Raw genomic sequence first — 14,008 nt, 5'->3', positions numbered from 1 at the left:
ATTTACGTTGAGTAGGCTAACCACGTTATTACATTAATGCATGTAAGGTGAACTAGCAAACATCATCATAGCTACATGCGGCTGTCTTCTTGTTTGATGGCAGATGCTCCCTTCACCCTGGCCAAAAAGGCTAAAATGACCAAAGAAAAAGTGGAAAACAGTTAAACATGAGAGGTTTAGGACAAAGTTTGTGTTTTTTCCATTGTTTAAGCACTGCTTCCTCTAGTAAGCGTGCAGTGATAGGAAGCTACCGCAAGTAAGAAATGGAAATACTGTTTGGGAATGCAACTGGAATTACTTATCTCAATATGGAGCCTGGATCTGTATCCCTCTTTACAAAGTGTAAACTGTGATGCATTAGACACAGTAGGCAGTGCACCAGAAATGATGATAGGTGGCTAGCATATTAGAAGACGATTAAGACTCAACTGAACCTGGTGAAAGCAAAGTTTTAACTCCAAATCACAGGAAGTACTGAGAGCTGACTAGTTTAAGTTTAAGAAACAACATGTTGTTAGTGGAGGTGCCCAGTGTTGATTGGCCCATCCTCTGATGAGAATACAGGTCAGAAAAGCTAAAGCTGCTGATCGTGGGCCTCATGGAAAAGGCCAAACATCAGTTTAGATCATCATGGTAATGGCAAGTGGTTCTTATTTAGTGCTTTTCTACTCTATGTGAGCACTCAAAGCGCTTTACAACAACAATTTGGAAAGCAGCAGTCATGCTTTAAGTCCAGCGTTCACTACATCAAAGTAAAAGAGATTTCATGGCTTCATGGTTCAAGTATATCCACCATATCTATTTCTAATCAGGGCAAGCATGTCAACATGGAAAAACAACTTGCAATTCTAGGCTTGCCCCCACTATCACCTTCCATCCACAATATGAAGAGCTCTTCTGTTCATCGTTTTCTAAATGGCTCAATGAGAACGTAAACGGAGGTGTGCGACTGGATGAAGGGCCTAGAAAGCTGCGAGTAGCTTCGAAGCTCTGTGCTGAACTGCGTGTGCTTGCTTGTGTGATGAGGTAGAAACAGTGATTCAGTGTGGGACTGTTGTGGTCCAGGTCCTGGCCTGCTTACAAACATGACACTCCTGGAGGGAGAGAGAGAGAATATCTGCCTAGTACTGAGAAACCTGCACAGTCTCTTTAAGAGACTGAGAGGCAGTCACAGCACTTCCTCACTCGGCCCCCCCCTCGCGCCTGTTCTGCCATTGGTTGAAGCGCGTTCTTTCTCTCTCAGCTGATTCGCTGTTGGTATCTAAGGGCTGGCTGGCCAGCACTCTATAAATAAACCCAGTGCTGTCTCAGCAGCCAGGCTACAATACTCATTAGCTACTTCTCTCTCCTCTTCTCCTTCTCCCCTGCTAAGCAAGTAGCTTCCAATAGCAGTCCTGGCTCTCAGCAACACTCTGACATACTCTCCCCTAGCAACTCAACCCACCCTACCAGCCGCTTTCTCCTCCCCCTCTTCTCCTCGTCATCTTTCCTACTTTCTCAAATCTCACTCCCTTCTGTCCTACTTATCCATCCATCATTCATTCATCCCTCACTTTCTCGCTTCACGACTTCAGTGCATCTCAAACAGCCATCTTTTCTATTCCTTTCCTGACTGCTGTTTCAATAATGAGAGAAACAAAGAGGAGTTACCTCAGGCAGCACAGCAACACACACCACAGTCAGAACAAGTTGGTCGTGTAAAGCAAACACTGTTCCCACTACAGCCCAGTGAAGAAAGGCCTCCTCATTATGGCAAACACAAAGACACCACCTTTCACCTTCTAAGGTTTGATACAATAATAGAAAATAACCTGGTCCTCAGCAGGGCTTGTGTTTGTGTGTCTGCACACCTGGCTGCAGTGAACAAAGGCGAGCACATGTGAATCCTGAGGTTTACTCTGAGCTTTGATGCTAAATTTTGTGCTGCTGAAAACAATAAGTTCTTAAGGTGTACATGTTAATAATTCATAATAATTAAACGTTCACCGCCCCAGGTCAGCGGCTCAGTTTCACTGGCCTTAAAAAAACTGTTATTTTTGTATTCAAAAAAAGTTGTATTCATATAATATTTTATTTTATTTCACTTTAAATCTGAAAAGATAACAACACAATGTTTTGAAAAAAGCATCGAAGCAAAACGTTTTGCCTCAAAGATTTTTATAATGAATGTGTTACTCGATGAATTGTGGCGCCTTAAGTCAACGCACAGTTTAACGGTCTAGGTGATGTTAAATGGGCTGGGATTGGCATCATCTGACCAGTTACACTGGTAACTGTATCAGCAGCTGAGTGATTTTACAGTAAACTTCACTCATAGAAACATAATACAGAACGCAGCTAACACAGCTGTGTATGAGGAATGGCACGTACAGGAGTGTAGTGTTCAAAGCGCTGTATGAATGTGTGTTTGAATCGCTTTGGTCAGTAAGACTGGAAAAATAAATAAATAAATAAAGTGTGGCCTATTTAAAGGCAGCAAGAAAGCCTGCAAAAAGGTCACTTGTGTGAATTAACAGACTTCTTAATATTATTACAACTTTATCATTAATCTATGGGAGAATCTGATGGTCCCATTAAATGCATGTTCTAACTTGCACAGCTTAGTTTTTACTCTCTCGGCTGCAGCCCGATGGTGCTGAATGGTTTAAAATGTTCAAATGTTTACAAAAAAACAAATAAAATCAAGGATCCCAGCCTATGATTCAGTAGGTTGTATGATTTCAGTCTCTCACATTATTGTGGAGGAGTTCTGGTCCACTCTTCATACAGCTTTGCTTCAGTTCATTGAAACTGGTGAGCTTTGAATGAGCCATTGCATCACCTTCAGACTGATGGGCAGCAACAGCCGCTTCTCTGAGATCACTGCTGATGTTGATCAGCAAGGACCAGATTATTTTTATGATGTCTTGATGTAAAACCTTTAACATTTTACCATTAATGTGTATACACACATGCCAGCGATCAGAGTAGAGTCAGATCTATTCAACTCTACTGTACGCTGACATGACATCCAACAATAAAACACTACATGTGTTGTACCTGTACACGGAGGACTGACATGCAACTCATGGAACTAGCAGCTCATGTTCTCTTGGTATCCATCATACCACACACAGCTTCATCCTACAGAAACTGGACTTCTGTTTCTCTCTCCACAGACAGGAAGGTGGGCGAGTTAGGGGAATGACATGGAGAAAAGTGACCAGGTGTACTCAAACCTGGGACCCCTTCTCTTGGTTCACACAACACTGGCTGTCAGAGAAGTAACATACCACATGTACTGTTGCTGTATTTAAAGTGTGTTGAGCAAACGGCTCCTTTTTTGTTTGCACTATGACAACCACAAATTTCTTGCTTGTGTAAAAATCTGGTAAATGAACTGCAAATAACGCTTTTCTACTCTGAGCATTTGCTTTAGTCAACTTGCCTCAGACATTCCCACAAAATCCTTTTTCTATGCGAGTGCCTTCCATCTACCATTCACAGACATTCATACTCTGATGGATGCATCAGACAGCAACTTGGATTTAGTATCCTTCCCAAGGATATTTGGGATGCAGACTGGAGCAGCCAGGGATCGAACCACCAACCTTCTGATTAGCAGATGATGTGCTTTACCTCCTGAGCTACAGCCCCCCCTTATTTTGCACTTGAAAATGGGGCTAATTCTTGAGTCTGTTATCCACTCTGTCCCAAGCTTTTAACACAGACATTAGAGTTTATTAGGAATGCCATATTTGTAGGTTGATGCTCTGCAGCATCAGACATGATGACCTGACAGTGACAGCTCGATCAGTACTTGAAGTCGATGAGGAATTAGAATCTCTGGATAAATATCAATACTTGGCCCTTACCTGTACTGTGGTCATGACCAGTCTGAAGCAAATGTGCTACTGGTCCTCAGCAATGTCACAACACTCAACTCTGATTCAAGCCGTTCTGTCTGTAGCCATAAGTTCTTTTTTAAGAGTAAGCGCCGCAGCAGCAACAAAGCAAACAAATGTCTGTCTTTTTAAATGTTCAACGGTAACATCAATCCTCTAGTACAAACCTCCGAACTATCAACTGGGCATGGGTTTTGCAGCAGCCCACAAATGCTGCTGTAACATGCCAGCAGATGGCAGACTGTTACACCTACTGTGTGTGCCACTAGCACAACAAGAGTTATGGATTTCAATTCTGTGAATGCTTTACATAAGTGACACAGCTGGTTCCTGAAGTAGTCCTACAGGCACTCCATACACAACAGATAATTACAAAGAAACACAGCTACTGCTCTGAGCAAACAGGTCCATGAAATCCTTGGAATGTTCCACGCAGTCGCTCTGCACCTGTTGTTTGGGACAACAGCGCACTGTAGTCAAGAAGCACCAGCATGTAGTGAGTTTGAAAAGGTAGCTGATGACCCGAGATGCATCAGCTGGAACATGAGTGTGTTTGTGAACATTAGACAGAAAAGTGCATGTATGAATGTGACTGGGTCAGTGAGGCTTTCATGAAAGCACCAGTCCAATGATCATTTTTCAATCAAAAGATATTGACAAGAAACTATTTTTCAACAATTTCAAACAAGGAATTTTACACAGAAACCAAAACTATGACGACATCAGTTACCGTATTTTCACGACCATAAGGCGCACTTAAAAGTCTTAGATTTTCTTCAAAAAGTGCGGCGCGCCCTATAGCGCAGTGCGCCCTATGTGTTGTAAGGAGGACGTAGTAGAGAACACCATGAGAACGTTAAAGGGTGAAGTGTGGGCGTTGATCGTATATACCGGGACAATCGCACATACCTGTATAAAAGAACAGGTATGTGCATTATGCAGGACATTGTTGTTTTAACAACCATGAAAATGGCAAAGAGACACGCTTACGAAGCACAGTTTAAACTGAAGGCCATCAGCTACGCGGAGGAACATGGAAATCAAGCAGCGGCGAGAGAATTTAAGATTAACGAATCGATGGTTCGCAAATGGAGGAAGCTGGAAAACAAGCTCCGGCAGGTCAAGAAGACGCAGCTGAGTTTCCGCGGACATAAGGCGAGGTGGCTCGAGTTGGAGGAAAGACTCGAGCGGTGGATCATCGAGCAAAGAGCGAGCGGGAGAAGCGTTTCGACGGTCACCATTCGGCTAAAAGCAGTTTCACTAGCTGAAGAGATGAACATTGAACATTTCCAAGGAGGTCCGTCTTGGTGCTTTCGTTTTATGAAACGGTGCCATTTTTCCATCCGGACCAGGACTACGGTAGCGCAGCAACTTCCAGCGGATTATAAGGAAAAGCTGGCCATCTTCCGCTCCTACTGCAGCAAACACATCGGCGACAAAAACATCCAGCCCAGCCACATCACAAACATGGACGAGGTCCCGCTCACTTTTGACATCCCGGTGAGTCACACTGTGGAGAAGAAGGGGACCAGCACGGTAGCGATACGCACAACGGGGTATGAAAAGTCTTCTTTTACTGTTGTGCTTGGCTGCCATGCTAATGGACAGAAACTGCTGCCTATGGTGATTTTTAAGCGAAAGACTTTGCCTAAAGAGAAGTTTCCAGCAGAAATCATCATTAAGTCAAATGAAAAGGGCTGGATGGATGAGGAAATGATGAAAGACTGGCTGAGGGAGGTGTATGTAAGGAGACCAGGTGGTTTTTTCCACGCAGTTTCACCAAGAGTGGAAGGCAGCGCCGGGCGAGTTACGCCACAATTTGCCAATGGATTGTAGATGCTTGGGCTAACATGTCTGCTGGCACTGTTGTTCGAGCTTTCGCAAAAGCCGGCATCGTTTCCGAGGAGCCGCACGGCACGGAAAGTGACTCTGACAGTGAAGAAAGTGAACTTGGCATGTTTGATGGAGATTTAGCGCAGCTGTTCAATTCAGACACAGAGGATGAGGACTTCCATGGGTTTGATTGATGATAAAAATGTGAGTACCAAACTTTGTTTTGCTCCTGCTTTATTTTTAAATACGCACACTTGTATGCTTGTGTGTTGTTGATGATGACGATTACCGGCAATAGAAATGTGAGTAAGGTACCGAACTCAGGTTTGCTCCCGCTTTATTTTTAATTACTCATACGGTACTTGTATGCGCCCTATGATCCAGTGCGCCTTATGTGTGTGTTAAATACAGTAAGGGCACACATAACTGAGACTGCGCCTTTTAGCACAGTGCGCCTTATGGTCGTGAAAATACGGTAAATGAGGATTCAATCTAAAAGGCAGAGCACCCTAGTCTTTCATTTTGGATCCATGTGTTGGATGATGCTTTTTAGCTCCATCTGCAAAAAACATGCAAAACAAAGGAAAACAAATGAAAGAGTATGTTTAGAAAGGATAGTGTTGCACTCCTCTGGTAGTTTTCAGAGACTCTATGAATCAATGTGAATATTAACTGACGGCCCAGCAGTTTAGTAAAGGCACCTGCATGGTTGTCAGTCCTGTGGAGAAAGGACAGACAGCAGGTTGTTTTCTGTCACAAACACACTCTGTGGGCTCCTCTTGCTTTTGCTCTTGTTGGTCCTTCAGCTGGCTGGAGAAGACTGAAGTTCTAACACGCACACAAAGCTGCGTCTACTGCAGCCACACTCTGTCCTTTCCCCACGTCAACTATGCTGTCAATCCCCTGGAATGGCACACTGCACACTCAGAATCTTTCACTCTGTGCAGCCGAATAGGAACACAAAGACACTAACGAGCAACCTTGAACCCTGATTAAGACACTGGACATTAGGTGTGAGCCATATGGCCTCAAAATAAAACCACGAGTTTTCAGGAAAAGTTTGCAACAACTTGTTTTATTGATGCGTGCAGCTTGCATTTACAAGTGCACGTTAATATAACTCATTTTGTAATGAGTTACTGTCACTGATGACACACTGCCAGGTTTGAATCGTGAACCTACTGAAATAAGCAGCAGCAGCATGATAGTGACACAGTCTTAGCTGAATGTAAGCACAAAAGCAGGTTAGATGGATTTCGCCCTGGAAATTTCCAGCAAACGTATTAAATTACTAATTAAGACTTTAATTTAACAATAAAGTAACTTCATCCTTGTAATGCTTCAGTATTGTTACAAAATACACAATCATACATGATACAATAAAAGTGAAAAATCATTTCTAGCTAGGATGTTGTCGTTTTTTTGCTCATGGATTTCCATTTCAGACATGGACATGTTTTAATGGTTTAATGCACATCTGTCAAAAACCCACCAAACCCTTTGATGATAGCATTGTATCTTCTAGATGAGGTAGGTTTCATGTGTGTGTCTGCACCTTGAAGTGTATTAGTGAATGAGTAATTTTAAAAGAGTACGTTAGGCTACAACAAAGAAAAGTGAGCGTATTAGCTAGAGCTTACACTGTGATGCTAAATGTTGTGCTGCTGCAAACAAGATGTTAGATGCTCAGGATGAATGGGAATTGTAATTCAGTGTCCAACATAAGAGCACCAGGTGCTCCAGAGTTCTACTGACCTGCCAAAAGACTTTTCTATTTATATTGGAAAACACAGTTTTATTAATATTTGATTTCATTTAGCTTTAAAACTGAAAAACAATGTTACAAATGCTTTGAAATGTGGTCTAGTACACCCCCATCAGACTCCCCTCTACTACTGCTCTCTTAGCAACGTAGAACTTTAGGTTTTTTGATTTGACCTATTCAGAATACGTTTGGTTAGTTTCTGGTGTGACTTTGCTTGTTGCACTGTCATTTTAATTTGTTTCAATATGGGCTGAATTTCTTTTATTGTTGTAAAGTGGGTGATATTTGCACAGGAAGATTTCAGAGAACTTCCAACACAAACAACAGTTGAGCAGACATCCCAGCCTCAGTAAACATCATGGCCGTGCTGATCGGTTTGACACAGACTAAAGGAAGACGCTTCCACTCCAAGTTTTTAGCTCATTTTGGCTGTTTTACGTTGTGCCAGTTTTGTAAGCACACATTGTTATTTCATTTATGTGCGTTTGTAGTCTGACCATTCAAACTAACTGCATGCCACATTTAGCTCATTACCCATGTTAATAATCTCACGCACATCAGTGCTTTATGCACGTTGCATTCACGAGTACAGTTGATTAGAATCACCAATGAAGCTAACAGATGTCTGCACTGTGGGAGGAAGCTAAAACACTGTCCTAAACACTAATCACATCTTTTCCAAAAGTCTGCTTATTATTTTGACTTGAGTTCAATTTGTTAACTTTGATCCTCGTCTATGGGCAGTCGTGCCCTCACTTCCAAATGGCCTCTCCAAGTGTTGAGCTTTTCTCTGTAGGACACTGGCCTGTTTGTACCTCTGTATTGTGTGTCAGATATCGCCTGTCATAATACCAGGACACATTTTAGGTGATATAAACATGTCAAAACACAATATAATAGCAAGCAACGGCATCCAGTTACATTTCGTAGCGCACACAACGGCACAAGCTAAGATATTACTGAGAGACAGAAACGTGTCCGTCTCCAGTGAGCATTTAGTCAATCAAAACTGAGCTTCTTGAACAATCTCACAATACTTGGAAAAATATGCAAAAAAGTAACAAACCATGTGACTCAAACACACACTATCGAGTACAGCCTGGCTATGACAGCGTGCAAGGAAGAGATCCTGGCAGCTGCTGATGTGCAAACACAACTCCACCAAGCATCGCTGCAACATTTCAGCTAGCTGCCCTCCATATGACAGGAGGAGCAAACAGCGTGATGATGTAGTTACATGGTGCAAAAGCAGCTCGTTAAATAACTTGACCCAAAATACAGAAGCCTGAAGATATGTTTTAATTGTAATCTTATTGTGCAGATTCTTGAAGAGTTACAGAGTGAAGTTAGTTATTGTTAAACTAAAATGGCGGGATATACTTTTCCTTTAAAATTTCCTTTGTTGTCAATGTCAGTAGCTGCTGGAAAAGAAGGATGGAAAATGCAGTTTTGTTTGCACTTAAAAATACAGCTGCGCCAAGCTGCAGTTAATAACAAAACATCAGTATTTGTTTTCTATACTGTCAAACATATCACAGCTTTCCTTTAAATGCTGTAATATATATATATATATATATATATATATATATATATATATATATATATATATATATGTCAGAGATCTCTGTCCAGAAGAGCGCAGACCTAGGAACAGCTAAGATACTGTGCAGGACCCTCAAGCTCCCAGGCTGTGGTAGAGGACCCGAGCTTGAAGGATTGACTGCCCGCAGGGGCGAGTGGGGAATTTTATATATATGTATATAACAACTAAAAGCAGAAATCCAACTACAGGCCAACGTCAGGCAGCTAGCATACATATAACTGCTAGCAGTAGACAGAGATACTTGTGTAGGCTACATTAAAGGCTATACATAGGTTCACTGCACCAGCATAGATCAAGTAGAAGCATTTGCTTTTGTGTGTGTGTCTCTGTGTGTGTGTCTCTGTGTGTGTGTCTCTGTGTGTGTGTGTGTGTGTGTGTGTGTGTGTGTGTGTGTGTGTGTGTGTGTGTGTGTGTGTGTCTGTGTAATTACACAGTCGCATTTGAACCAGGTAACCTTTCATTGTCATTTGGTTTAACAAAGTCCTAAAGGCACACTAGGTCCAGACTGTCTCACGTGGTGTTGCTCATTACTATTAAAGGTCTGACTAACCAATCTTTGCTAAACATCAGGTATACATGGACTACTGAGCCTAAGAACATCAAGGCCAAACTTTGGCATGTTTAATCTCAACCCAGAGGTAATCCACTGCAAGGACTCTAGATTTACCATCAAACACGTGTGATATAGATGTTGTTCTTACAACAACAACAACAACAACCCACTGAGAGAAACACTGACCTGTGTGAACACATAACTCAAGTCCACTCAGGTGCAGAGTATTTGGCAGGAGTGGAACGGTGGATCAAACACAGGAAACAACAACATGAAACAACTTGCACTTGCTGGTGAATAAAATGTTATAAACTCACTGACTGGAGAAACAGCAATGAGAAGTATTAAGATGCTTTAGCGCTGACCCATCTGAAATCTTCATGCAAGTAGAGGTATTCACTACATCAGCCGGCCCTCTGGTCTAGTCCTCACAGTTGTGTTGCAAGAAGCACAGACAGACCTCAGAGCAATTATAATTCATGCTGACCATGTGCTAGAAAACAAAAGCCATTTGTTGCACTTTCTGAACACTACTAAATAAAAACTGAAAAGTTACGGCCCATCAAAACCATTCTTTTTGTTTATTTGCTTTTTTAAGCCCATCGAAACGCTAACGGTCCGACTGTAGACAGACATGTGGCCACTTTTAGAACGCCGGGGTCACACGCCAGGACCCTGACACAGTCAACGCACAATTTAAAGTCAACACATGCTCCTAACATTGTGTATATATAAATGATCACAAATGACCACACACACAGGTTACTATACTGTGAGTAAAGAAGAGTTTCCACTCTTTTGAAATCAGTGGGATTGTGTATATTCTGGTGTGTACTAACTCTTGTTCTTGCGGAGCAGGGCTGAGGCGATCCAAGGTTCTGACTGGACCATCCTGCAAGTGGGCACAGTCTGGTCTTCCACAGATGATGACGTGACAACCATGGAAATGCTTGGAAATGTCCAACGCAGCAGGGAAACAGTGTCAATCAAAACGCTGTGACAGACGAGCAGAACTCGTGCGGGTCAGGTAACTGTCATCAATCCCAGAGTTTGCTTCAAAAGTTTACATCCAACTAAAAAAGGAATCTTGACGTGGTGGGAAACCAACCAACCAACCAATCAAAAGGCACCGTCTTCTCTGGCTTGTTTTAAAAAAAATGTTTTTTTAAATCTTTTGTGACTGTGGTTTCTAAGGCAACCAAATGGTGTACAGGCAGCTTGTCTCTCGGAAGTAAAAATATAAAGGATGTAATTTCTGTCTTTTGTGGTGTTACACTATATATAGATCTCTCATGGTACATATAGATATATATTCTGTCTCTCTGCAGACATGGGAGTGGAAGGGAAAGAATATTTGGTTAGTCAGGTCAGTTTTTCGTTAGGTTGGTTTTGGCAGTTTCATGCATTCTTTCTGTGCGCTGGAGGCGTATATCACTCCAGGTCGCTGGTGACTGATCTTTCAGGTAGTCAAAAGCAAGTGTTTTATCGAATCTAGTGTCTACTGCGATCACGCGTTGAGGCCAAACGTCCCAGGGATAAAGGCATAGAGTCTCTTTGATACGTTCAGTAAGTCCTGGCCAGAATAAACCAAAAGTAAGTAGCTAGTTCTTCAGCCATTTCAGGAGCAATCCAGAACGGGCTTTGTGTCCGCTGAAGATTTGACTAGTGGAGCACAGGACTGCTAGTTTTGCCAGGTTCCTTAGACTACATGGTCAGTATGGTTCAAGCACATCTTTTATTATTATTATTATGCAGCAGAGTATGTCCAGTTGTTGCTGTTTTTCCAGACTACTTATAAGCCACCTCAACTAGCTGTAAGTGGAACCTGTGCTAACCAGGCTCGCCAAGCATACTGCCAGGTGGACGAGCGAGGTAGGATGATAGATGGGATGGAAGAGAAGGAGATGGAGGGGAGTTGGGTTTCCAGCTGCCTGCTTTTACCCCATCCCTGACACTAAAAATAGCCCCAATTACTGGTGCTTTCTGGGGGACTCGTTGCCAGACAGAGTAGGACAGCACAGAGTGATGTGATCACTCAGACTAATCCAGTGACACAAACAGCCTGCACCGAGAAAGTCACACAGTATATTCAGCCTGAGCCCCACGGAGTCCTGTGCCGTTTCCCTTCAAAGCCTACAGCAAGAGGTGGCTGCCCTCTGTCAGGCTAAAAAGGCGCCCTTTTATTAGCCAAACAATATTAGTATACACTCAGCCTTAACAAGAAGCACTTTTTTGCGCAATCCAGTGCGCCTTGTTGCTTCAGAGGTGTGTAGCTCCACACAAAGTTACTCTAACTGTACTTGAGCATTCGCGAGTCAACGGGACCGCCGGCTGGCGCGAAGTGACGAACCACCAGCACGGGAACACTTCACCTCAGCCGAGGAACTCTTTCAGCTCCGATTCAGAAGCGGAGGAAATATCGAGAGGCAGTATAGCTCCAGCGTCTGTGCGCTGGGGCCGAATGTTCCCCGCGTTAGACAAAAGCCGACGACGGGCCGCGTTACACTCCGAAACACCGGCACAATAACACGGTCCAGGAAGAGGTCGAGTCTCTGAGGTAATTACTCGCTAGTAATATCGCAAACAACGACTGAACTGCAACAAGCCAAAACTTCAGAGTCGCCTCGGAGTAAACAAAAGAAACCAATTCCAGAGTTCCTGAGCTTGCTGCCTTTCGCTTCTTGACGGGCCCACTCGTCAGTCTGCTTCCGCTTTCTTCTCTCGCGCTTACTGTCCTCGTATACTCGTCCTTCTCAGAACGGGAAAAATAGTTTTATTCCTTCAAGGTGGAAACCTTCTCCGGGGCGATTGTGAGTCATATTTTTCGCCCGTTTCCTTCTCCGTTAGACAGAATCTGTGCGCCTCTCCCACACGCTCCCCCACCCTGCGATGGGGACTGTACCATGTGCCGGTGGCAGGGGTCGGGGCTGGTGTGTCTGGCACAGATACACCGAGTACTATTAATACCAGCAGAGCTGCGAACACAGGTTAAACACGTGGCATTGTGGACGTTCCACACAGACTGTCATATCAACTACCAAAAGTATTTCAAATAACTATACGAAACAGCATCAACAAATCAAGTGAGTTAGCGGTACAGCTGCCTTCCCTCTGACAGCAGTAGTCTGCTCCAAGCAAACCTCTCCCGTCCTGTCCATTTATAGTAACAGCGGGATATATATACTGGAAGTTTATACACAGGCATACATGGACAACGTTCACTGAAAATCGAAAAACGATTGAACATTGTATACACGGGACAGCTTTGACGGACGACTGTTTTACATAACATTAGTCCGTGTTAACAGTGTTAAAATGAGTGAAACAGATAATCTCTGTTTTACTTCAAACTACATCAACCTTAGTTTGTTCTCGGTGGACAGCAGCCTGTGAGACCGTAAAAACGAGTAGTTAAATGACAGTTTAATTAATGCGTTATTCGGTTGTCAGAAATGAACCAAATGCCACGTTTATGTTGCTACCGTGTAACACACAAAGGCTCTTTTTGTTCTGGCTTTCAAAATGTTCTAACTTCTCTGTACTCTGGCAGTCGTAGCCTCTACCCTCACTCTGCACGCACACTCTCTGTTGCTACCCGACGCCATGGCAGCTGCAACGCAATTGGCTACATAAAGTCCCATCCCCTGCTGTAATTGGGTAGCAACGGCTCTGTGGGCGGGGCGGTCGGCTTAGTTTCCCTGGGTCTCTTCTGACGGCGCGGTGCGAGGCAGTGGTGACGCGGAAATAGTTTGAAGATGTCAGGTAGAAATGGAAAGAAGGACAGGCAGACCGAAATGGTGGGGGTGGAAATACAGCGGGGGAGAGAAAGGGGCAAAAGGTTCCAATAAGCACATGGTCACTGAGTGACTTTACAGCTGAGAGGTTTGACTTGTCTTTACAAACCAGCCAAAGCTAAAAGTTGTTCCTGTTGCTATCCGAGCATTCTGGCTAAATCAAGCACAATGCTGCCTGGGAACAGCACAGTGTTAGAAACCAGCTGATAGCTCCTTGCTTTAAAATCACCCTCAAACTCAGCTGCCTCAACAAATGTGTCAGTGCTCATCAGTTTTTAGGATTTGTTTTAAATACAGGCTGACTCTCGAACTGGTGTTGAATGAAGTCATATATGGTTTTTAAAACAGTAACAGCCTAACTAGTCCACAATAGCTTTGTGTAATCACCTCCCAGTGCTTCATCATTCTAAATGTAGTGCCCTTTCAAAAGGGCAGAATCTTCTGTCACGTCTACTGGTTACTGTTGGACTTCACATCCTGATTGTTGTATTGGTGTTATATTTCTGTTATTTTGAGATGACTCCGCTTATTAGCTCCAGTATGTAATTCATTTATGGGCAAATGCTGTTGATATAG

At 43.2% G+C, this 14,008-nt stretch overlaps 1 protein-coding gene and 1 long non-coding RNA gene across 3 annotated transcripts in view; one reads left to right on the top strand and one right to left on the bottom strand.

The window, feature by feature from the left end:
- The window catches only part of LOC145431714 (uncharacterized), a 196,955-nt gene that overhangs the window by 150,525 nt on the left and 32,422 nt on the right, over positions 1 to 14,008 (top strand). The gene's annotated exons all lie outside the window — the stretch shown is intronic.
- The window catches only part of dyrk1b (dual-specificity tyrosine-(Y)-phosphorylation regulated kinase 1B), a 61,548-nt gene that overhangs the window by 19,246 nt on the left and 28,294 nt on the right, over positions 1 to 14,008 (bottom strand). The window contains exon 1 of one of the 2 annotated variants that reach the window (XM_026183440.2): positions 10,478 to 11,763. The exons of the other annotated variant lie outside the window; for it this stretch is intronic. Coding sequence (XP_026039225.1) covers positions 10,478 to 10,580 — 103 coding nt within the window. The 5' untranslated portion in view covers positions 10,581 to 11,763. Of the gene's footprint in view, positions 1 to 10,477; positions 11,764 to 14,008 lie in introns of those variants that run through there. 2 annotated transcript variants of the gene reach the window in all.

The sequence above is a fragment of the Astatotilapia calliptera genome, chromosome 11, assembly GCF_964374335.1.
Source record: "Astatotilapia calliptera chromosome 11, fAstCal68.1, whole genome shotgun sequence".
NCBI classification, from domain to species: domain Eukaryota; kingdom Metazoa; phylum Chordata; class Actinopteri; order Cichliformes; family Cichlidae; genus Astatotilapia; species Astatotilapia calliptera.
Note: the sequence above shows the minus strand (reverse complement) of the source record. Positions and strands in the feature narration are given on the sequence as shown.